Source organism: Phoxinus phoxinus, assembly GCF_949152265.1.
Source record: "Phoxinus phoxinus genome assembly, chromosome: 10".
Classification (NCBI taxonomy): domain Eukaryota; kingdom Metazoa; phylum Chordata; class Actinopteri; order Cypriniformes; family Leuciscidae; genus Phoxinus; species Phoxinus phoxinus.
Genome location: NC_136885.1, coordinates 35,591,555 through 35,618,435, shown reverse-complemented (window position 1 = coordinate 35,618,435; position 26,881 = coordinate 35,591,555). Strand labels below are relative to the sequence as shown.

At 36.1% G+C, this 26,881-nt stretch overlaps 1 protein-coding gene across 1 annotated transcript in view; it reads left to right on the top strand.

Moving 5' to 3' along the window:
* The first annotated feature begins 1,803 nt into the window (after window positions 1-1,803).
* Window positions 1,804-26,881, top strand: part of ext1a (exostosin glycosyltransferase 1a) — an 80,138-nt gene continuing 55,060 nt past the window's right edge. The window contains exon 1 of the mRNA XM_079625384.1: window positions 1,804-3,429. Within this exon, the coding sequence (XP_079481510.1) occupies window positions 2,507-3,429 (923 nt within the window). The 5' untranslated portion in view covers window positions 1,804-2,506. The remainder of the gene's footprint in view (window positions 3,430-26,881) is intronic.

Here is a 26,881-nt window from a genome sequence, read left to right as displayed (position 1 = left end):
TCTGAGATATAAACTCGCAATTCTGCAAAATAAACTCGCAATTCTGAGATATAAACTCGCAATTCTGAGATATAAACTCGCAATTCTGCAAAATAAACTCGCAATTCTGAGATATAAACTCGCAATTCTGACATATAAACTCGCAATTCTGAGATACAAACTCGCAATTCTGAGATATAAACTCGCAATTCTGAGATATAAACTCGCAATTCTGAGATATAAACTCGCAATTCTGCAAAATAAACTCGCAATTCTGAGATATAAACTCGCAATTCTGAGATATAAACTCGCAATTCTGAGATATAAACTCGCAATTCTGACATATAAACTCGCAATTCTGAGATATAAACTAGCAATTCTGAGATATAAACTTGCAATTCTGAGATATAAACTCGCAATTCTACGATATAAACTTGTAATTCTGAGATATAAACTCGCAATTCTGAGATATAAACTTGCAATTCTGAGATACAAACTCGCAATTCTGAGATATAAACTCGCAATTCTGCGATATAAACTCGCAATTCTGAGATATAAACTCGCAATTCTGCGATATAAACTCGCAATTCTGAGATATAAACTCGCAATTCTGAGATATAAACTCGCAATTCTGAGATATAAACTCGCAATTCTGCGATATAAACTCGCAATTCTGAGATATAAACTCGCAATTCTGAGATGTAAACTCGCAATTCTGACATATAAACTCGCAATTCTGAGATATAAACTCGCAATTCTGAGGAAAAAAGTATTTTCAAAGTAGTTTATTTCTCACAATTTTGAGAAAAGATGAACTGTGAGATGTAAACTCGAAATTGCAAGAGAAAAAAGTAAGAATTGCAAGTTTATTTCTCGCAATTCTGACTTTATGTAATGTAAACTCGAAATTGTGAGATAAAAAAAAGAATTATCCGTTAAAATGTTGTATTCTGAGGCCGAAACAAGCTTCCATAAAGACCTGGACAAACAATTCAAAGAAACATATTTAACAACGTTCATTTATAAAGCCTTGTTTCTTCCAAATAATCCACTGTTAACCTATAGAGTGCTCTATATATTCAACATGACTATTGAAAAATAAATCTGTTGAAATTGACTGTCATCCTTAATTGTTCTCCAAATATGCAAGACTGCTTTTAAAATAAATATAATAAATCAAAATGCTGTTAAATTCCCCCTTGCACATTTTTTTATTGTCTTTAAAGGAATAGTGCACCCAAAATTAATGTTGCCATAATTATTGTAATAAATTGTTATAATGTTGTCATTAAAAAACAGCTCTTTTCCTATCAAACTGTGCCAAATATAAATATTTTTGGCAACATTTGTTGTTAAATCACACATACATGTATATATTTAAGTTTTTTATTTATTTATATATCAAATATTTATATTTATATATAATATAATGTAATCATGTATAATTATGTAGATATAAATATTTTTGGCAACATTTGTTGTTAAATCATGTTTCAATCAAGTTTCTAGTGTCAATTCTGTGTTCTACTATTTAACTTTTTATGCTTTCAGTGACTTTTCTGAGACATGCCACTGAAAACACACATTCAATTTCACATATTGACACTTTCTTTTCTTTTAGATAAATATCTAAATTCCGTTTGACAAGCATAAAAAGTGGTCTAAATTGTATTCATTTTGAACAGTACATGTATTTGTATCATCTCAAATCTAACAAACTTACAAATCTTTGTTTAAAACACATTTTTGCAGTGATTTGTGTAGCTGCTGCTTTAAGACACATCGGCTGTGGTCATGAATGGGTTACTACAGGAGCGGCGGCTCGACCGGAAATGACGCGGGCCAATCACAGCGCGCGGTGCGTGATGGAGGCGCGTGACGTCACCAGGAGTCTTGAGGGGATTGGAATGCTACAATGTAACAATCGCAACTGGACGCTTCGGATTAAAGCGCTGGAATGTTACATTGTATCGTCGGCGTCGGAGAAACGGCTTTGAATGAATGTAGCGGCACGGAATAGAAAACACGCGTTTGTGATGCTTTCAAAACAACAACCGCTCGATTCCAAACGAGGATTTATTTTTTTAGCCGTGAAATATGTGAGAACACACGGATTTGTGGGGATTTATCCGGCCGGGAAGTTTTTGACAGGATCTTTCTGACCCACACACACACACACACACACATCACGTGAGATCCATCACTGAGGAAACTTCTCTGATATCCCCGAGCCTGGATTTCAACAACACGTCTCTGAAAGTACTTTCTGATGATTCTCGTCGATCCAGAGCAGGTCAGGTGTCACCACACCGCAGTTTAGATGCGAACCTTTAGGCACTGGAGAAGGAGAGAGAGCTAGATCCATAAAAAAGGGGTTCAGGTTAAGTCGCCCACATGCTCTGGATTTGGGACCGGAATCATAAGGTGGAAGTCGAGAGCATCAAACCCCTGCAGGTCTGTGGAAGAAGATGCTGTCCGGCAAGAGTTAAACCCTTCAGATTCATCAGCAAACTGGATCTAAGGACACATGCAGGCCAAAAAACGCTATTTAATTCTGTCCTCTGCAGGTGTGTGTCTCATTCTCCTCGTTTACCTGCAGGGACCATCTTCCAGAAGGAGTCCGAGTCAAGGGGATGATCCTCATCCACACTGGCCCTCCTTCTCAGATCCGCTCCGAGCCTTTATTCCCTGGGATCAGACCCAAACTGAAGACTACAATGTCCGAGCTTCTCCGAGACACAGGCGAGATGATGATGATGACAACTCTGGATCTCACACGTGCAGGATGGACTCGTGCTTCGACTTCTCCTTGTGTAAGAGGAACGGCTTTAAAGTGTACGTGTACCCTCAACAGAAAGGCGAGAAGATGTCGGAGAGCTACCAGAACATCTTGTCGTCCATCGAAGGGTCCCGGTTCTTCACTTCGGACCCGGGACAGGCTTGCCTCTTCGTTCTGAACCTCGACACCCTGGACCGAGACCAGCTCTCTCCTCAGTACGTCCACAACCTCAAAACCAAGATCCAGAACCTGAACCTGTGGAATAACGGGCGGAACCACCTGATCTTCAACCTGTACTCGGGCACATGGCCGGATTACACGGAGGATCTGGGCTTTGATATCGGACACGCCATGCTGGCCAAAGCCAGCATCAGCACCGAGAACTTCAGACCCAGATTTGACATCTCAATCCCGCTATTCTCCAAAGATCATCCCCGCACTGGAGGAGAACGAGGCTATCTAAAGTACAACACCATCCCTCCTTTTAGGAAGTACATGCTGGTGTTTAAAGGCAAGCGCTATCTGACTGGGATTGGATCTGACACCAGGAATGCGCTTTATCACGTCCACAATGCTGAAGATGTGGTTCTCCTCACCACATGCAAACATGGCAAAGACTGGCAGAAGCATAAAGACGCTCGCTGCGACAAGGACAACGCTGAATATGACAGGTAAGACTTCTGCTGTCTATAATGTGGACGCTTTATATCAACTCTAACTAATGCATCCTTATTATATTATGCTATGTACAGTGGCCCCAAAAAGCATTTGCACATGCAAAATTAATTTATTAATGTCATTGCAATAGATGTCAAATATTAAAGCAAGTGTCTTTTATGTTAAATTAAAGATTTGTGCATTTTTAAAGCTATTTTGTTTTAGATTTGTAGTGATAAACAATAGATGTACAGGTAACTCTTTACAATAAGCTCCCATTAGTTAATGCAGTGACGCTTTATATCAACTCTAACTGATGCATCCTTATTAGCCTATGCTAGATCATGTACAGTGGCCCCAAAAAGCATTTGCACATGCAAAATTAATTTATTAATGTCATTGCAATAGATATCAAATATTAAAGAAAGTGACTTTTATGTTAAATTAAAGATTTTTGCGTTTTTATAAGCATTTATTTATTTATTTATTTGTAGTGATAAAACAATAGGCCAATATATCAGGTGAAACTGGAAAAATTAGAATATGGTGCAAAAGTTCATTTATTTCAGTAATTCAACTTAAAAGGTGACACTAATATATTATATAGACTCATTACATGCAAAGTGAGATATTTCAAGCCTTTATTTGTTATAATTTTGATGATTATGTCTTACGAAATCGCTTATGAAAACCAAATTCAAAATTAGAATATTGTGAAAAGGGTTTCATAAGCTGTAAGCCATAATCATCAAAATTATAACAAATAATATATATATATATATATTGAGTTTCATCTGTACTGGTAACTCTTTACAATAAGCTCCCTTTAGTTAATGCAGTAACCAACATTATATAATGGTTAACAGTGGCCCCAAAAAGTGTTTGCACATGTTAAATGTGTTGATGTTATTGCAATAGATAGCAATATATCAAAGTGTCATTTATGTTAAATTAAAGATTTTTTTTTATTTATTTGTAGTGATAAAACAGTAAATGCACTGGTAACACTTTATCCATTAGTTAATGAAATTACACTTTATAACAATTCTAACTAATGCATCCTTATTGTATTAAGCTGGTAGATAATTTACAGTGGCCCCAAAAAGCATGTGCACATGCAAAATGAATTTATTAATGTCATTGCAAATAATAGATATCAAATATTAAAGCAAGTGTCATTTATGTTAAATTAAAGATTTTTGCATTTTTAAAGCAATTTGTTTTTAGATTTATAGTGATAAACAATAGATGCACTGGTAACTCTTTACAATAAGCTCTCATTAGTTAATGCAACATTAACAATGAGCAATACATTAGTTACAGTATTCTTTGTTAATATTAATAAAATACTGTTCATTGTTAGTTCATGTTATCTCGAGTCTACCAATATTAACAGATACTAACTTTTAATTTTATAGTGTATTAGTAAATATTGAAATTAACAAATGCTTTCGAAGTGTTTTTCATTATTAGTAACTAATGTTAACAGATTGTAAAGATTTTGAACACTTAAAAATGTTTTATAATCTTACATTATAAATATTAAGAAAAAATAACTTTTTTGATGTGTTTGCATTGACTTTAAAGCACCTGTTGTCGAAAAAGTATATTTTAACTAATAATCTGAAATTAATGTGTTATTTTAATGAACATTTGTTATTATAAAGTGTTACCAAAAACATTCTGGTGGGACAGACGCTGAATGTTCTTCTATCTTGAAATGTTACTACAGTTTTGCATCATTCATGTTGAGCTTGTTTCAAATGATGATCAAAAACTATTTTTCTAATGCAGTGATTTTTTTAAGCCCTAAGCTGATGCTTATCATTATAACATATCATTTCAAATTGAAGTGCACATGAAATGGCTTTAATGCATTAGCCTGTAGGAAGCAAAAGCTTTCAATGTGCATGACATAATATAATAACCCTGAATATCTCCACCACACATGCGATCAGGATATATATATATTTATATATAAAAGTTTTTACTTCTCAAGGTTTGATGGTGTTTTTGAAATAAGTCTCTTCTGCGCAACATAGCTGGGTTTTTTGATAAAATACAGTAAAGTTATGAAATATGATTACAATTTAAATCAGCTGTTTTCGATGTGAATATACAGTAAAGTGTATAAAATAAAAAAAGTAATTGCAACTTTTTATCTCACAATTTTGTCTTTTTACATCTCACATTTCTCACTTTATAACACGCAATTGGGAGTTATAGAGTCAGAATTGCATGATATAAAGTCACTTCTGAGGGAAAAAAGTAATTTATTCCTTAGAATTGGACTTTATAACTTGCAATTGCGTGTTTATATCTCACAATTCGGAGAAAATTAAACTCGCAATGTTATAAAGTCAAAGTGGCGAGTTTATTTCTCACTATTCTGACTTTATAACACGCAATTGCGACTTTATATCTCGCAATTCTGAGAAATAAAGTCAGAAATGCGAGATGTAAACTCGCAGTTGTGAGATAAAATGTCGCAATTATCTTTTAAAATGTTTTATTCTGTGTTTTATTCAAGCTTCCATAGTCTTCAGTGTCACATGCTCCTTCAGAAATCACCCTAAAATGCTGATTTGCTGCTATTTTAAATTCTAAAAGTATTTCACTGATTTACTGTATTTTTGATCAAATAAATGCAGGCTTGGAAAAACTAATTTTTTAGAGAACTAGTAGTGTACTTTTGTTCAGAATTAGGATTGTTATGCAATCTCCTTCCTCAATTGTTATTAAGGCAGGTGTTAAGAAGTCAAACTCTTGCGACCGCTTTACTTTGCCGTTAGCGCTGTTGCTCACGCCGTGTGTGTGTGTGTGTGTGTGTTGGTGCCTCGGGCCCCGGTTCCCTGCTGTGTGTTTTGTCCCGGTGAGACGGGGACGGGCGGCTCTGAAGGATTAGTGGGAACAATGTTCACTGGTGCCAGTGGGGGAAAGCAGCTCTCTCTCTGTTTAAACAGCCGTTCCCAGACCCCACGAATGCCTGTGTCCCGAACGACCCCTCGCGACCCCGCGTGACCTCACTGTCATCCCCATCGACAGGCTGTTCTGGGGGACTCGAGGAGATGCTCACATGCCACTCACACAGTTAATAACCCTACAGTAACACAGCTGTGTTCTTACTGAGATGTGCATTTATAATTATACGAGATCACAAACCCAGTCTGGAGCCGCACGGGTATATCTGTATAACTATACATGTATGGGTCAAAATTATCCATTTTTCTTTTATGCCAAAAATCATTAGGATATTAAGATCATGTTCCATGAAGATATTTAGTAAATGTCCTACCGTAAATATATAAAACATGTATTTTTGTGAGTGAATGCAGCACAATCGTGAACATAAATGCACAACTTTAAAGGAGATTTTCTAAATTTTTTTGCATCCTCAGATTCCAGATTTTCAATAGTTGTGTCTCGACCAAATATTGTCCATACAACAAACCACACATCAATGGAAAGCTTATTTATTCAGTGTTCAGATGATGTATAAATCTCAATGTCAAAAAATTGACCCATGTGACTGGTTTTGTGGTCCAGGGTCACAAATAACCATATAAAATTAATTCACTACACTGTAAAAAAATGATATGATCAATACGTTATGACAGCATGTTTCAACTTTTTTGTATAAGTCAGCAAGATTCAACTCATTTTTTTAAGTCAGTTTAATGTAATTTAAGGTTAAACATCCAGGTTGCTTGCACTTAAACATTGAAGTCAGAAACTGTTTTTTACATTGTGCATGGTTGAGTATATAGTGCGTCATTTGGGACACAACTACAGTTTTAAACTAGTGCAGCTGGATTTCTGAAAGCAAAGCTGTGGGAGTAACTCGAGTACAGCTGGTATGATCAACATTTGCAAATGTTTCCTTCTGCATAAAAAACTCAAGGTTAAACACTTAAAAATACCACAAAAAAACATGGAAAAACTAGAAAAGCTCCGACTACCCAAAATCAAAAGCACATGCATGTGGGTAATTCTGAAACTGACTCTACGCCACGTGAAGAAGTCATTGCAAACTGCTGAAAAAACTGATTTTATATTGATGGATGTGCCAAGCTGCTACTGTAATACAGTATGGACTGAAAAGGCAACTATACTTACTAAAACTTTTTTAAGCATGAGGTGTTTTCCATACAAACTTACTTATGCACCACATTTGAATATGGCTAATTGTGTAGTTAAATTTAACAGCTGACAGATATTCAACATAATTCATGTGTGAGACAGTCTAACAGAAGGATGGACAAAACCTGTCAAATATCAACTGAGTTCATAACATATTTTATTACCATTTTCTAAACTATAGCGAATAAACTGTTATATTGTGCGAAATATTGAAGGTGTCTGAAAAAATATTAGTATATGCATTATCAGCTACTATTTAGTTGGAACAGTGTATGCCAATAGTATATGTGACTCTGGACCACAAAACCATGGGTCAATTTATTAAAATTGAGATTTATACATTATATGAAAGCTGGATAAATAATCTTTCCATTGATGTGTGGTTTGTTAGGATAGGACAATATTTGGTCGAGACACAACTATTGAAAATCTGGAATCTGAGGAGCAAAAAAATGTAAACATTGAGAAAATCTCCTTTAAAGTTGTGCATTTATGTTCACGATTGTGCTGCATTCACTCACAAAAATACATGTTTTATATATTTACGGTAGGACATTTACTAAATATCTTCATGAAACATGATCTTAATATCCTAATGATTTTTGGCATAAAAGAAAAATGGATAATTTTGACCCATACGATGTCTATAGTTGCTATCGCCACAGATATACCCGTGCGGCTCCAGACTGGGTTTGTGTTATCCAGTTTTCAGTGTGAACACACACTTCTCACGCTATTGATACCAGAACAGTGCATGCGTACATGAATTGGGACGCACCTTATAATAAATTGTGATATTAAGAAGCTAATATATTCATATGATCCAAATTCAATTTGAGTTGAAATGTAGTGCTTCGTTCTTCTGACATCCCGAGGCGCACTGTCTCAAACATTTAAAACGAAATTTCATGGACCATTTCTCTTGAAGTGCCGTGTGACAAGTTTGAAAGATGCATGGCGTATTTCCATTGGAGGCGGATGTTCTCGTTTCCCGCCGTAGCCACAGGCCTTCTCTCCGCCCGGACGGATGCTGGAGATGTTCAACATGACCGTTCTTGTGAATGTGAAATGCTGACGGCTGTGGCGCTGAATAATTGATCAGATGTGTTTTATTCATGTTATGTTTTTTTTTTTTTTTTTTTTTTTTTCTCCACTTGAAAATTTCTGAATCTTCATGAATTATTTATGAGCGCACAAAGTCATCTGCATCATTTGAGTCTGGCATTCAGATTTGCTCATGAAAGATTATAGCACAAAATGATTAGCTTGAAACTGACCAAACTCAACTGCATGGAAATAACTAATTTTGAAGGTATTTTCATGCAATTATGGTCTTTAAAGTCCCTCTATTGTGCTTTTTTGAATAATACCTTTCATGCAATATGTAAAAGATCAAAGTGCATGACTACTTTTTGACTTCTAAAAGAAAGGATCGATTCTGAAGTGTAGAAACAAGTCGTCAGCAATTCCACACTCAAAAAATTGCTGGGTTGTTTCAACCCAATTTTGGGTAAAATATGGACAAACCCAGCCGTTGCATTACATTTTTACATTACATTTTTAACCCAACGTTTGGGTTTGTCCATATTTTACCCAAAATTGGGTTTGAACAACCCAGCAATTTTTTTAGAGTGCAGTCTCACTTGACAAGTTACTGTCACTGTGAGTGCATGTGTAAAGAAATGTGAATGTTTTATACTTGTATGTACAGTATCTGATTTATAATGTACTTAGAAAAGCCCAACCAGGGACATGAGTTGAAAATTAGAATTATATAAACTATATATGCTGCGCATCAGTTGCAGGATTTGTATTGTAACTACACTCTAAAAATTGCTGGGTTGTTTCAACCCAATTTTGGGTCAAATATGGACAAACCCAGCCTAACATTTGTAAATTACATTTTTAACCCAACGTTTGGGTTTGTCCATATTTGACCCAAAATTGGGTTAAAACAACCCATCATTTTTTAGAGTGGACAACATTGTCCCTGTTAAATAAATAAATAAATACCAGGTAAAAATGTTACAAATTTGCATAATGCTAGCCTAAGATCTTCATTGGCTGCCTGTGAACAACTTCTTCTTAGCCCCGCCCTCAAACGCTGTAGTTGTACCAGAGACCGGAAGTTTGGTTCGTGACGTGTTGTAAAGACGCTGGTTTTCTGTGCATTTTTATGCACTTTATAAGGAATTAGAGACTCACTGGAATGGACTTTATGCACAGCTGCACTACTTCCTGAACTTTAGCCAGCTCCTTTGTCCTGTCTGCCATTATTGGACAAACTGATTAATCCAGGTGTGTCTGACCAACAACAATAATCAGACACACCTGGATTAATCAGTTTGTCCAATAATGGCAGACAGGACAAAGGAGCTGGCTAAAGTTCAGGAAGTAGTGCAGCTGTGCATAAAGTCCATTGACGCCATTGTTCATATCACTGTGTATCAAGCGATGAGGAAGAGCAGAGATTCGGATATTTTCATTTTTGATATGCTCTGTAAGTGGTCGACCAATCACAACAGAATGGGCCGTCTGACCAATCAGAGCAGAGCAGCTCTCAGAGAGGCGGAGTTTAGAGAGACTGAATCTTCAAACGAACCGTTTCAGACTCTTTGAGAAATTAGGAGATGTGGGATGTGGATTTTTGAGAAAATTAAAGTGTTTTTGACCTTGGATGCGTGTAAACCTATTGTAGGAAACTCCAAAACATCATTAGGAATCTTTAAAGGGCTAGTTCAGCCAGAACTGTAAACTCTGTCAGTAATCACTCTCCCTCATGTTGTTCCCCGTCAGACTCTCCTTCATCTTCGGGACACTAATTAAGATATTAGTGATTAAATCTGAGAGTGTCTCAATCCTCCATCGGCTTCTGTTGTAATTGAAACTTGCCGGCACAGAAAGTTAGTAAAGACAATGTTTAAAAAGTGACTACAGCGGCTCAACCTGAAGTTTATGAAGCGACCGACAGACTTTATTTGAGCTAACCCGTTAAGATGGCGTAATAAGGCAGCGTTAGATAAAGATTATGATTAAATCTTGCAGAATCACGTGTTGTACTTAGAATGTTTTTCCTCAGAAATGCATTTAAAATGCTTTGTGAAAGTCATGAGATCAATAGCACTACTCTAGAGGAACCGGGAAGCATGACTAGAAAGAGTTGACTTGAGTGTTTCCACAGATGTACAGAGCAAAGCACACTAGATAAATACTTGATGAAGTGTCTGTATTGTGTCTGTTCGTCGTCAGGATCAGGCGGTCTGCTCTTCGCAAAGGGACTTGGACGCTGGTTGATGACAATGCCGGTTAGGTTACGTAACCTTGGATTTACTCTGCTGCCCTGTTAACACAGCTAATCATCTTAAACCAATCCCAATCCTTTATTAGACTGCTTCTTAATTGGGGCCCTGAGGAAGTGGCTCAAACCGAGCCCGATAGCTGGTGTTCAGATGCATGCAGTTTTAAGTTGTGATTAAGGCCAGACACTACAGGTGAATAGGGTAAAATTTTTAATAATAGATATCACCATGAAACTTCCTCAGTTGATTACTTACACAAGTTCATAAAAAAAATGTATTACAAGTTTTTGAAATTTGTATGTTTAAATATGCAAATTAGGCATTATCTCGTTAAATATGCACAATTTTGCATATATTTTCGGTAGATAGATCTGAACATATGATAAAGCCAGGTGCAAAATTCTTTTTTCATTTTGATTACACACAAGATGAAAAAAGATGTTCAGAGGGATTTCAGGATATATGCTTTCATGACCTAGGAAATCTAAATATACTGTCCATAGCCTTAAAAAATAGATTTTCGCCATATTTTTTTGATTAAAATGTCACATAAATCAGGCCAGGAATGATTTATTAACAAATCCTTCTGAACATATCTTCAGAATACTGCTAAGTGTAGAACTGGAGAGTTTGGTGTACATCGGCTGAGATGTGTTACTGGAGAATGACAAAAAACTCATTTTGAGAAAAAGGCATTTAAAGATTTGTAATGTAAAAATTCATACTTTTTTAGTGGAAACAACTATTTACTGACACAATATCTCATCAAATCATTAGCAACAACAATACAAACCACCTAAATCACATCAAAACTTATAAACAGCATTTATGGCCTTTAACTGAGCAGAAAAACAGTCAAAAACACACATCTGAGTGTCAGAGCGCGTCACGTGATGCATCTGAACCAATCACGGTGTCAGACATTGACATCAGCCAATGAGATTTCGCTTTTACAGTTATAAATGCCCATTGTACTTTCACGATTAGTTGCTGATAAAAAGGAAATGACCATATTTGGATCCGACAGCATTGTACAGGAGAAAGAGCTTTCTAACGGTGTGTGTGATGACGGGAGATGTTGATTAAGAACGCCAACTTTTGTTGAATTTCGGAGAAATCTACAGACGCAAATAGACAAAGTTAGTAAAATAAAGACCTAAATGTGTGTTTTGGACTTTTTTTTCAGCACAAGTCTGAAAGAAGACATGTTATTGAAGACAAATAGCCCAAAATCTCAAAATTGAACAGTGGAAATTTTTTTTTTTTTTTGCCTGCCGTGTCTCGCCTTTAAAGGTTCATGACATGAGAAATCAAATTTGCCTTAATCTTTTGACATATAAGAGGTCTTTATACCATTAAAACATCCTGCAAGGTTCATAGTTTCAAATATCCTACTCAATATAAACAAAGCGTTTATTTAATCAAGCTCCAAAAACAGCTTGTTTTGATATTGCGGGATTTGTGACGTCACACGGGCAAATACATTTGCATATGCCCGCCTCCAGAGCAAGACATCGACCAATGGTGTTCCATCATTGCACCATAGGCCACGCCCACTAGTGTTCAGTCACTGAGCAGCCTTAAAGGAGCCGCGCCTTAAAAATGTATAGTTTCTGACAGAGGCTCAGAATGAAGATTGAAAATAATATTTTTTTGGACCACAAAACCAGTCACATGGGTCAATTTTTGGAAATTGAGATGTATACATCATATAAATCTGGATAAATAATCTCTCCATTGATGTGTGGTTTGTTAGGATAGGACAATATTTGGTCGAGACACAACTATTGAAAATCTGGAATCTGAGGAGCAAAAAAATGTAAACATTGAGAAAATCTGCTTTAAAGTTGTGCATTTATGTTCACGATTGTGCTGCATTCACTCACACAAATACATGTTTTATATATTTACGGTAGGACATTTACTAAATATCTTCATGGAACATGATCTTAATATCCTCATGATTTTTGGCATAAAAGAAAAATTGATAATTTTGACCCTTACTGTGTGTGTGTGTGTGTGTGTGAACATCTAAAAAAATATATATTATTTTTGTGTGAATTTGTTTTAGTAAATCCAGCATAGTTAAGATATGTGTTTGTTGGACAAACTTACCTATCCAGACCAAACCCCTATTGATCATGGCTGGAATATGAAAGCTTATGAAATGCACAAACCAATCAAACAGTGATTTGTAAAGGTTGGCCGTGTTCAGCATGTAGCTCGTGCGAATCAAACGCAGTGCGCACAGAATCCCACCGGACAGTGCCGTCTGTGGTTAAATGAGGTGGAAGTAATCCTCTCCACATTTTCCACTGCCTATTATGTGGAAAATCCTCCCTTTATCCGTCACTAATAACAAGGAAGTCGTGATTGTCTCGATTCAGCGACTGAAAACACCAGGCGTGCACAACGTCACGAGTGTGTTCCCGACGGCGTGGAGATGCCAATCATTTTCATGATCTGTATTTAGACTTTGTATCACGGAACAAAATTACAGTTGATTTTATTTATTTTTTTATCGAAGTTGTTTTGCTCACAATGTTTATCATATGTCGTGATCAATTGATTCACTTATTAATAATCTTGATTGTCAAGAAGATTCAAAACATTTAATGCAAAAAATTAAACGCAGTAAAAATGTGTATTAAGTTCAAATTAAATGTATACTCTAAAAAAAATGCTGGGTTGTTTCAACCCAACTTTGGGTTAAATATGGACCCAACAACCAACAACCCAGCCTTTTTTAGTGACTTATTTTATGAAATGTATTAAATCATGTTAAAAAATACTTTTAATACAATTTGTATTGTATTTAAAGCAGATTTGAAACAATCTACATTGTTAAAAGCTCTATATAAATGATGATGACTTGACTAATAATTCCTAAATAAATATTTTATTAAATTTGAGTGTTTGATTTTTGATTGATTGATTGATTGATTGCCAATGATTGATTGATTGCCAATGATGAGTGATTGTAATTTATTGATTGATTGATGTTGCCATTGATTGATTGATTGCCATTGATTGATTGCCATTGATTGATTGTAATTGATTGATTGATTGATTGCCATTGGTTGATTGCCATTGATGATTGATTGCCATTTATTGATTGATTGCCATTGGTTGATTGATTGCCATTTATTGATTGATTGCCATTTATTTATTGATTGCCATTGGTTGCCTGATTGCCATTGGTTGATTGATTGACATTGATTGATTGATGAGTTGCCATTGATTGATTGATTGCCATTGATTGATTGCCATTTATTGATTGATTGCCATTTATTGATTGATTGCCATTGATGATTGATTGCCATTTATTGATTGATTGCCATTGGTTGATTGATTGCCATTGGTTGATTGATTGCCATTGATTGATTGATTGCCATTGATTGATTGCCGTTGATTGATTGATTGCCATTGGTTGATTGATTGCCATTTATTTATTGTTCGCCATTGGTTGATTGATTGCCATTGATTGATTGCCATTGATTGATTGATTGCCATTGATGATTGATTACCATTTATTTATTGATTGCCATTGGTTGATTGATTGCCATTGATGATTGATTGCCATTTATTGATTGATTGCCATTGGTTGATTGATTGCCATTGGTTGATTGATTGCCATTGATGATTGATTGCCATTTATTGATTGATTGCCATTGGTTGATTGATTGCCATTTATTTATTGTTCGCCATTGGTTGATTGATTGCCATTGATTGATTGCCATTGATTGATTGATTGCCATTGATGATTGATTGCCATTTATTTATTGATTGCCATTTATTTATTGATTGCCATTGGTTGATTGATTGCCATTGATGATTGATTGCCATTTATTGATTGATTGACATTGATTGATTGATGAGTTGCAATGATTGATGAAATCATTGCAATATTGAGTGCCAGATATGCACCTTTTGTTATTGTACTCGATTTTTCTAGCACTAGTTTCTGGGATTTTTGTTTTTTCATTTTCATTTTTTTATTTTTTATGATTCATATCATTGATGCAGGGAATTTATGACCTTCAAATTGATATAACCTGGCAAAGTTGTTGTGGTCTGCGTCGAAAGACCGATTGAAGATATATATATAAACATTACATTTTCTCTGATATTTCTGACACATCATTTGACTTTTATGTAATTTGTCAGAGTATATCATCTTTGATTCTACACAGGCTCTTCTTTTTTCCTTCTCCCAGGAGATCTTTGCGTATTTCAGAGCTTTACCCGTATTATTTTGTCAGCTCTAAAGCAAGTACTAATTTGAAGGCTCTCGTCTCCCTTCTGTAATGCAGATTCGACTACTTTCTCTCCCGTGCGAGACGCTGTAATTATGCACTCGGGCTCCGCAGAAGCTTTAATAAGATACACACTTCAGCAGAACAGCGGACTATTCACAAATCAATGGCTTCTCCACTCCTCTGCTCAATTACGACCCGTTTCTCACAAGCTTTCCAGATCCTAATATACTGGGATGTGAAAACATTCTGGAGAGAGCATTCAGTTTGCGATAATAATGACAAAACATTCCCCATTATTAATCAAAGGCCTGTTGATAAGAGCGTTGCCAAGCATATTTAAAGGCTCATATCTGCGTGTCACGACTATAAACTTCTTGAATTAGGCTTGATAAGTCGAGAGCATTGTTTGGCTCATTGTAGTTTCCCAGCCTCTCGTCGTTTAGTTTTTGCTGGCAGTTGATCTGGATTTCTGTATGAAGCATAAGTGGATGTTGTGTTTGGAAATGTTTTATTCATTTGGTCATTCATTGGGAGTTTCTCATTCTCTCCGAGACAAAAAGCTGATCTTGTCTTCTTACTGTGCGTTTACACCGGACGCGAATAGCGCGTCAAATTCGCGTCTGCCGCGTCTAGTTATACGCTTGATCACTTTGTGTCCATTCGCGAAAGAGCTATTTTGACGAAGAGCGAAATTGACGCTCGTAAAAACATAAAAAATATGTAAAAACATACATTTGAAGCGGAATTTACGCGCGTCAGAGGCGAAAGTTTCGAAACCCGTTGGCGGCCATCTTTTTACAAGATGTCTGATGTTGATAGATCATTTAAATAGTTGTAAACTAGAAGCACGGCAGCTTGCTAGCGAGTTAGTAGGTCAATAACGTGACACAAAAGTGAAATTTGTATATCTTTACAGCGTAACTGCGTATTACGTGACGTCACGAACGCGCATCACAGAACAGAGCAAGGCGAGCGCTTGTGCTTATAAAACTTAAACTTGTTTATTTATTTGTGAAATGCCGATGGTTTCGCTAGATAAGACCCGTATTCATCGTCTGGTGTCGTTTAAAGCCCGTTGAAGCGGCGCTGACACTGTCATCTGGACCTTGACCCGTTTGGGGCCCATTGACGTCCATTATATGGAGAAATGTGTTCATCAAAAACCTTCATTTCTTTTCCACTGAAGAAAGAAAGACATGGACATCTTGATGACATCGGGGGGAGTAAACTATCAGCAAAAGTTTTTTTTTAAAGTGAACTAATCCTTTAAGGACTCCTGGATTAATCGTCTCCGGTCTCGGTTAACGCTGGTGGCATCTCACGGTAACATGAACGTAGTGTTCACAGGCTGATGTGTCCCGGGTCGAGTGTTCAGTAATGTGTCAGTCGGATGTAGGGATAGTTTAGACGGTCTCACACCATGCATTTGGAAACCAGATGCGGAAAAGCCATCAGATGTGTGGGAACAATGAATCTGCTTCTCAGAACTGGCCAAGGGATATTCTGATGGGCATTTTGATTCGAATCCTGCAAAAAAAATATATATACTGTGTATATATGCAAATATTTCTTGCATATGTGTGTATTTATATATACAAAAACCAGTCACATGGGTCAATTTTTAAATTGAGATGTATACATCACATGAGAGCTGAATAAATAATCTCTCCATTGATGTGTGGTTTGTTAGGATAGGACAATATTTGGTCGAGACACAACTATTGAAAATCTGGAATATGAGGAGCAAAAAAATCTAAACATTGAGAAAATCTGCTTTAAAGTTGTGCATTTATGTTCACGATTGTGCTGCATTCACTCACAAAAATACATGTTTTATATATTTACGGTAGGACATTTACTAAATATCTTCATGGAACATGATCTTAATATCCTCATGATTTTTGGCATAAAAGAAAAATGGATAATTTTGACCCATACGATGTATAGTTGCTATTGCCACAGATATACCCGTGCGGCTCCAGACTGGGTTTGTGCTCCAGGGTCACATGATGTAAACACAAACGTTTATTTTAGATGTGATTAATCATTTAATTCTAAATAGCTTTATATGATGAACGGATGGGAATTAGGCTTCTATCCACATAAAAACATTGATCAGCGAACATAAACTGAAGTTCAATTTCAAAGTGGTTCTTGCAGAAGCTCAAACGTTGTGTTCAAATCACTAACTTCTCCAATATGAGCAATAGTAGTAGTTATTGCCTTCACAAACAACACTAATGAATCTTCCTCGCTTGTAATCAGCTGTTTTTAATCAGCCATGTTTATTTTTTGTTGGGAATGTTCTTTCCCATCCACAGAGTTATGAGCTAAACTAACAGACAAACTCTATATAAATGCCTGGTTTCATCAGTGTTCGTATAAAGTACATGTTATCTGTTTGTTCAAACAGCTTTCGGCCGGTAGAGCAGAATGATAATGACTTAAATTACACACCAGAGTCAGTCAAACCCAAAGTCAACTGATGTTGGGGCAGAATGAGTGTTTATTGTGTGTTTGTACGTTTACAAATGTCATTCTGCACCAGGAATCGCCCTTTACTCTGATAATGAACTTGAAACTTCAATCAGTTTCGAGTTTCAAACCAACAGAAAGATTTTTCAAAGAGAATTGAAGAAAACCTGCGTGAGTTGAGGATAGTGTGAAGTTAAAATATGACTTTTCCTGTTGAAATTCATTGCAAAAAAGGCTGCATTTTCAAATTTTGCAATCGTATGAATCATGAATATTTAAAGGGGTGGTATAATGCCCTTTTCACAAGATGTAAAATAAGTCTCTGATGTCCCCAGAGTGTGTGTGTGAAGTTTTAGCTCAAAATACCCCACAGATATTTTTATATATCATGTTAAAATTGTCACTTTTTGAGGGTTGAGCAAAAACACCATTTGTGTGTCTGTCCCTTTAAATGCAAATGAGCTGCTGCTCCCGGCACAGGGGGCGGAGCTTCAAGAGCTCGTGTTCTAAAATTTCAAAAAACTTTTAGTCTTATGTTCAAACCGGAGTCAGAGGATGATGGAGAGACGCAAGAAGAAGTGACAACATGTAGAAGAACAGGACATTTCTGAATGGTTAGTTGATGAATTTATGAAGCTTATGTGTAGTTATCTTCTAGTCATTGATTAGCATATTCTGTCATGATGATCTATAAATCGTGTTCAGGGGGCGGGGTTTATGTAAATTCTAGGGTTGGTGATGTCACTAACCCGGGAGGAATGTCGTGTAGTTCCTACCAGCCGTTTGTTGTAGTTCTTAAAAAGCCATTTCTTTAAAAGCAAATATCTCCCTTTGCTCTGAACTTTGAGCGTTGTAACTTTGCAGATGTTGTTTATGATCAAACACAACATTACACACTAACTACAGTTAGAGAACACAACATTACACACTAACTACAGTTAGAGAACACAACATTACACACTAACTACAGTTAGAGAACACAACATTACACACTAACTACAGTTAGAAAACACAACATTACACACTAACTACAGTTAGAAAACACAACATTACACACTCACTACAGCTAGAAAAGTGGAATCATACTCAATTAATTTATGTGAATTAGTTCAAACTGTCCATTGCAGTGAATCATTCATTGATTATTAATCTTTTTTTTAGCCAAACTTGTATTGCTCAGTCATATTATCGGCTTAATTCTTATAGTTCTCTTTGAACATGGCAACATATAATGAATCACAAACGACAGTTATCAATTAAATTCACGTTTATTTTAGGGCTGTCAAAAGATTAATCGTGATTAATCACATCCAAAATAAAAGTTTGTGTTTACATAATATATGTGTGTGTACTGTGTATAATTATTATATATAAATACACACACATTCATGTATATATTTAAGAAATATTTGCATTTATATACTGTACATTTATATAATTTATATTATATATACATATTTTATGTATAAATATAACCAATTTTTCTTAAATATATACATGATTGTGTGTGTTTTTATATATATAAATAATTATACACAGTACACACACATATATTATGTAAACACAAACTTTTATTTTGGATGCGATTAATCTTTTGACAACCCTAGTTTATTTCTACAGCGCCTTTCACAATACACATAATTTTCAAAGCAGCTTTACAGTAAATGCACGACTCCACATTACAGTTCACGGTGTTCAGAGGAAACTGAGTTATCTATCTCAGATCAGATGTGATTTATCTGCATGTCTTGCTCTGTACAGTCAGTGTGTGATCGAGTGAACGTGTTGGCTTGCAGCTCAGCCAGAGACGTGGATTAAACCTCTCTATAAATACATCTCGACGTCAGGCTGTCCTCGCATCATACGACTAGCATGTGTTTGTCCCGTCTCTCGTTTGGCAGCGCTTCTTTATTAGAAGCGTGACGTGAGCTTTCGGTTTTACGGTGAGCATTTGATCCCTTCTGGCCGCGGCTGATAGTCTCTCCCTGACTGACTGAGTTCAGGGATTGCATGCCAGATTTACACTGATACTGTGTGTACTATAGCGTACGACACTAAACAGGGAGCATAAATGAGCAATTGATGTTTCTTACATTAACATTGATGCATTTGGCAGACGCTTTTCTCCAAAGTGACTTACATTGCATTTCAAGGTACACATTTACATTCTTATCAGTTCTTGCTGGGAATCGAACCCATGACCTTGGTGTTGCAAAGCATTCTCCAGCACATGCATGTTGGGTTGCTCTTGCTCCTGGGTTGTTATTGTTAAAGTGCCCCTATGCTATTTTAACCCTTTAAGTGTCACCCCGCTTTTTTTTAAATAGACATGAGAATGCACATTTCGAACTTAAATGTTTGTAATTCAAGAATGCGTTGGAATATAGATGTCTTGTTTTAATGAAGACATTTGGCCGATATTTGTAGAAGTTAAATAAAGAAAGAAAGTGAAACAGAAAAAAAGTTATGGAAGAACTAAAAAATGACATTACGGTGCAATTTTAATTATGTGAATATTTTCTAGAAATAAAGACTCCGGATACAGCATATTCAGTTTTTAACTATGTATTTGATTACCCTTTCTTACCAGGTTCTTCAAAACGTCTAGTCACAATCAATCAAAACTACAATCATAGACGATTCACAAATAATCACAATAATTTAGAAAACATTATGCGATAAAATGTCAAATTTGAGCCTGTACTCTGTCGATTCTAGAACACAACAACACAACAAGATGACATTTAATAATAATAATAGTAATTTAAGCTCCTTATTATGTAGCTGAATCTGTGCTGGTTTGTATTGGCCGCCTCCAGTTTTCTCTGTTTTGCCTCCAGCTAGCGGCGTGACGTAAGTGTGACGACGGCGCAAAAGGGGTCTATTCGCCTTTGGCTAAGCCACACCCTAGAATGTAGATTGACCAATCACAGCGCAGCAAGAACGAGCTCCACAGCGGTCCGACACTTGTTCACAGCGCTCCATTGACTTTAACACCGGCGTCTCGTATTTCTGGTCTCGGCAGGCTATTACCGTCGTATTTATCAGAAATATGGTTAAGCGTTGTGTCTGGGGCGTTTGTAACACAGATACGCGTTTCCCAGAGAGGTTGGAGGGGGGTGTCCGTTTTCCCCTTCCCAAAACCGAAGTCAAATCCTGACAAGTGTCGTCTTTGGATTAAACTGTGTGGACGTCCTCAGTCAGCGAAACCCCTCAAGATCAACAAATTGTTAGTAAATAAACAATGAAAAAAAAAACAACAACAATGCTGGGTTGTTTGGGTCAAATATGCACGAAGCCAACCGTTGTGTTTAAAATATAACTAAAAAATGTAAACAAAAAGGCTGGGTTTGTCCATTTTTGACCCAAACAACCCAGTACATTGCACATCACCTCATTTATGAAAGAGTGAACGCTTCGTTAAAAGATTCAGTCTCTCTAAACTGGCATAGTCTGTTGTGATTGGTCTACAGCTACATTGTTTGAGGGCGGGGCAAAATAGACACTGTTCGTATGCAGCCAATGAAAGCCATAGGCTGGCATTATGCAAATTAGTTACATTGCAAGGTAGGTTTGTAACAGAAAGTGAGACTGGAATTACTGACGACTCGTCAATTATTTATTTTAGGAGACTGGAGACGATAACTTTATTGGTCGTGCACTTTGATCTTTAAAACTTTGCAGACCTTTTACTTTCACAAACAGCTTTATTACACGCTACATGAAAGATAATGTTTGAAGAAGCATAATGGGGGACTTTAACTAAAACTTTAACTCATTCATAATATATAAATATTGCCTTGGCAATAAACTGAAATTAGTTTAAGTTGAAGCACTTAAACAAATTATTTAAAATTATTAACTGGAAATAAATAAAAACTAAAAATGAAATGAAAATGAATTAAACCTAAATAGCTATCTAGGTTTAATTCATTTTCATTTCAGTTTTAGTTTTTTAATTTTAAATATTTTTTATATATATAGAACTATATATTTTTTATATATAGAACTAATGATGACAAAAAAGCACATAACGAAATGACTAAAAGTAAAAAAATATAAAAATATATAAAATGAAAACCAATTAAAAAAATGTATGAAACTAAAATAACAATGGGTTGCTCTAGAGCTCAGATTCATACAGCTTTTATGTTTATTTTGCAGATTAACATACACTTAAGCAGGGACGTGCAGAGAGTTCCTCAGGGGCAGGGGCTCAAATATTAAAAAGGGCATATATATAAATATATATGTGCTTTGCATCACAGAAATAAATTATATTTTTTAAAGTATATTAAAATAGAAAAAAAAAATCTGTATTTTTGATCAAATAAATGCAGGCTTAAAGCGCATACTTTAAAAGGGACTTTAAAAAAAAAATAGTAATGTGTGTGTTCAAAAATGTTAAAATAATAAAGTCACCATTTCGCGTGTTGTTGTCAGGCAGCCTACACTTCACATAATAGGCCTGCAAGTAGGCCTGGGCTTCATTTAACAAACTACGATAGTTTCATAATGGTAAACGGTGTATCAATATAGACTAAATTCAAGTGACTTGAATATACTTACCATTAATGCTACTTTTAGTGCTGGTTTGTAGTCAATTAACATCCATTAGGTCAACGACGGAGATTCAGATCACTTCAATGTCAATTCGTCTGTCCATGTAATTTTCAAATGATTTATTTATAAATGACCGTCCTATGATATTTGAACTTCTTGTGCCAGATGACGATTGGTCGGTGTATTATGCATGACAAACAGGCTTCAGCGAATTAAGTAATATTTTAAAATATGTGTTATGTGGATTTTTAATTGAATCGACAGAACCTTTTATTATAAAAAATAATAATAATAATAAAAAAAAAAGCTTTTTTTTTTTTTTCTGCCGTCGAGCCATACTGACTGAAAGACGCTCGAGAGCATCGGTTCCCAAACAGACTGTGTGGGATACCTACGTGTAAACTAGTACATTTTCATTTTAAAACGCATAACTTTTGCTACGGTTATGCCTGCCGCCCACACACTACTCCGGAGTTTTAGACCCTCGAAAATGGAGACCGTCAGTCAAGACCGAAGCAAGACACGCACAACTTGACGCAACCCATAGCAACGCGTTATAGCAACGACACCTCAGACTGACAGAAACGTAAAAATAAACGTGAATTTAGGCTACTTTAGTCTTGTGCACATTGTGATGTAAATTATAAGCAAATGCACAATATTATCAATGATATTTGTTTGAGAAGGGCACTTTTGATTAATTTTGAAAAAGGGCAGGGGCTCGAGCACCCAAAGCCCCCCCCTCTGCACGTGCCTGCACTTAAGTAGTTTGGTTTTCGGGAAACACAAATATTAATTCATCTTATTATTCACTGTAAACCTGTAATCCCCTAAAGATTGAATGTTTACCTAATTTAACCCATAATAGTTCGTTTTCCTGGTATAAATGAATGTTTTACGGTTGATTCAAAATTTGAATAAAACCAGTTAATTTCTATGTTTTTTCAGTGGCTCATTATGCATGTTTGCTGAGAGATTGTTTCTGTAGATCCTGGAAACCTTTCTTTCCTGATGTTTGCTCTGGTCGTGTCTGATGTGGTCAGAGCCTCGGTTTACGAAGGGTTCTTCTGGGGGTTTCAGCTTTTGAAGGGGAATATTAGTCAACATGTTTAATTACAGACCATACAGATGTTTCCCAATAAAACATAATTTTCCTTGGCACATTAAATGTTCGAGCTTCCCCACAAGGCCTCTTTGGTTCTGTGATCAACATTTGTTAGCAATGTGTGTCTTATAACTCATAAATCTCTGTTTTTAGCTTGGGAACAAATAGAGGTTGCTGATACAAACATTGCAATGTATTATGGGACAAAAATAAACAAAAGCCTTGTTGATGTTTAGAAAAGTTTGTGGATTAATGTCAGTTATAAAACGATTAGTTCAAATCATTGATTCTGATTGGCCAACAGCTGTGATTATTCACGATAAAACACGGCTATGACCGCTTCACCCAACGGTTCTATGTATCACTACACAACACCCCTAGCAACCGCTCTTAGCAACGCAAACACATGTTTGATCTCATCGATATTGTTCACTGAAGCTATAGTTCAGTATTGTAAGAGATCGAGTAAGCGAGTGTTCCTGCATTTACAGTAGATATAGCATTTTCCTTCAGGTCAGTCATATTCATAATAATAAAAATCCGTTTGAATGTCCGCTGCGATATCTTGTCCTTTTAACAGTTAAGGGTTTCCCCGAGCCCGTAGTCATCTGTCAGTGTCGTCTTCCTTCTCCGTGATCACAAGTTTAAATCCTTTCAATTTAAAAGTCTTCTCTACTGACTGACTCGCTCATAAACACAGTCTTTGTCTCCATCCATTGGCGAAATAATGTATGTAACTTTCTGTTGCTGTTTGCGGTCAGGGACTATTTTTTTCCAGCGGAAGGAAGGCTTTTAGTGATTTTACTTCATGAAAGTTGCATAGATACATATTTTTCGTCTTTAATAATTGTATTGTGTGGTAAATGTTTTATAAAAGCAATAAGGTACTCGAGGCAAGTGTTGTATCGTGAATAAGTGCCTAACAACACCCTTCAGCCGGGACTTATTCACGATACACCACAGCCTCTCGTACTTATACAGAATCTAATAGTGACCTAGTTTAGTTTTCTTCCCAGTTAAAGTTACACTTTTAATGGAGGTAAACTGTGTCATCGTTGTAGACTGTATTTTGTTTTGCATTAATTATTCAGTAAACCTCATTTATTATTTGAGCTGCAAAGTTGTCTAAATAGTTATTTTGATGTGGGACTACTTTACTAGGTTAATGAGTTTTTGTTTATGCATTACTGAATTATATTACTTTCCACATATAAGGCTACAAGCAATTTTATCACACTATAGTCTCGTGTTTATATTTGATACACTACCATTTAAAAGTTTAGATGCCTAAAATACATATCGTGAATAATTTATTCCTGTGATCAAAGCGGAGTCTTCAGTGTCACATGATCCTTCAGAAATTTTTTTTTTTTTTTTTTTTTTTTTTTTTTTTTTTTTTATTGCTTAAAGAACATACAAAATACCAAACAAACCTCAGACGACAATCTTATTACATTTCCAATAAGTCCAAATAGCAGCAAACAGAATATCTAACACAATAACCTTAAAGAAACAAAGAACAAAAATGAAATCATAAAAATAAAAAATAAAATAAAATAATATTACGTGCTCCTGAAGTTGCTTTACTTCTGCTTTCTGAAAGCGAGGTGTGTTGTCCCAGATGCAGATTAATGGCCGTATTTCTTGCTGAGGGAAAGAGATGTGGGAGTGAACAGATGTGCTTGTGTCTCCTGAGGAGCGGAACAAGGCAAGGTTAAAAGGCTCGGAAAGCAGGACGGGTCTTACTGGCGGTTTCCAATGTTTTTTAAACAGTTGTGCTTCACATACTAAACGCTTTTAATGCCTTTTTTTTTTTTTCTCAAGTCGAATGTTTTTGGCCGTTTTCAGCCAATTAACATATTACCGCCCATGTTTACATCATGCAGATTCAATATTTAGCAACTTTGGTGAGAACATTGGAACTCATTTTGGACAGCCAATCATAATCATTGCAAAAACAGCTGGTTTACAGCTCAATGCAAGTATGCAGATGCAAATTCTTGGTCAATATGTTGCAACCAGATTTACAGTACGTTGACTGCGCCGTTAAAGCTGTTGTGTTTTTATTCAGCTCGATTAGAATATACAGGTGAAAAATGATAATATGGTGCAAAAGTTAATTTATTTCAGTAATTCAAGTTAAAAGGTGAAACTAATATATTATATAGACTCATTACATGCAAAGTGAGATATTTCAAGCCTTTATTTGTTATAATTTTGATGATTGGCTTACAGCTTATGAAAACCTTTTCACAATATTCTAATTTCTGTAAGCCATAATCAATCAGAATCACAAATGGCAGTTTGTCACTGATGTAATGCGCTCACAGGTGTGCGTTTGTTGAGTAATTTACAACGGCTTCGAACGCGGCTCAACCAATCAGAATCAACGACCGGAACTATCCGCTTTATAGAGAGCCTAAGCCGCCCTTCCGGTGCACCACCATGGGACCTTATATCGGGAAAAATATTGTATGGTAGTCAATGGCGAGAGACAACAAATATTTTTATCTCATTTGAATTGTGCCCTGAATTACACATGACGCAGTTTGATGTAAAACTGTTGAGGTATAAGACTGTGAAAATACGTAATTACAAAGACTACCAACCCAAAAGGCGCACATGTGACGTCATACCTTTTCTCTCAATGAATGAAGCTAACTTTACTGAAGCTAACTTTACTGGAGCTAACTTTACTGAAGCTACCTTTACTGAAGCTAACTTTACTGAAGCCAACTTTACTGAAGCTAACTTTACTGAAGCTAACTTTACTGGAGCTAACTTTACTGGAGCTAACTTTACTGGAGCTAACTTTACTGGAGCTAACTTTACTGAAGCTAACTTTACTGGAGCTAACTTTACTGGAGCTAACTTTACTGAAGCTAAAGCTAACTTTACTGAAGCTAAAGCTAACTTTACTGAAGCTAAAGCTAACTTTACTGAAGCTAAAGCTAACTTTACTGAAGCTAAAGCTAACTTTACTGAAGCTAACTTTACTGAGGCTAACGTCTGTCATGTTTTCTATAGTCTTACGTTATAATCGTGACGTTCCGCCGTGATGCCGGAGTGTGTTGTACCAGACTGCACACACACGAGCAACGGTGACGTATAGTGCGAGACGAGAGATGTAGTTCATGGAGCGATTTCCATAAAACTAAATGTTGCTCTTCTGTTTTATGACAAACTGCGACTTTCTTAACGTTCATAATTATCTTTTAAATTGACAAACATCATATGTGTAATTCAGGGCACAGTTCGGACGGAATAAAAAGATAAGTTGTCTCTCGCCATTGACTACCATACAATATACTATACTTACATGAGCCGGAAGCGAAGGGGCGGGACTTAGGCTCTCTATAGAGCTTCTGTAGCCCCGCCCCTTTTCAGCGCCGCGCTCGTTGTCTTTTGTCTTCCAATCTGTATTTTAAAGATGCGGCGCGCTTGTTTCTCTGGTGCATAAGGTCTATAAAATGACTTTTTAATATGCATGAAAGCTTGACTGAAGTAGACTGCGAGGACAAAGTAAACAATGCAGAAAAAGTTTAAAATGTGACCCCTATAAACTCTCTCTGGCGCTGAAGCTCATCTGCTCATGTCTCCCACGTTAGCAGTGCATTATGTGCTG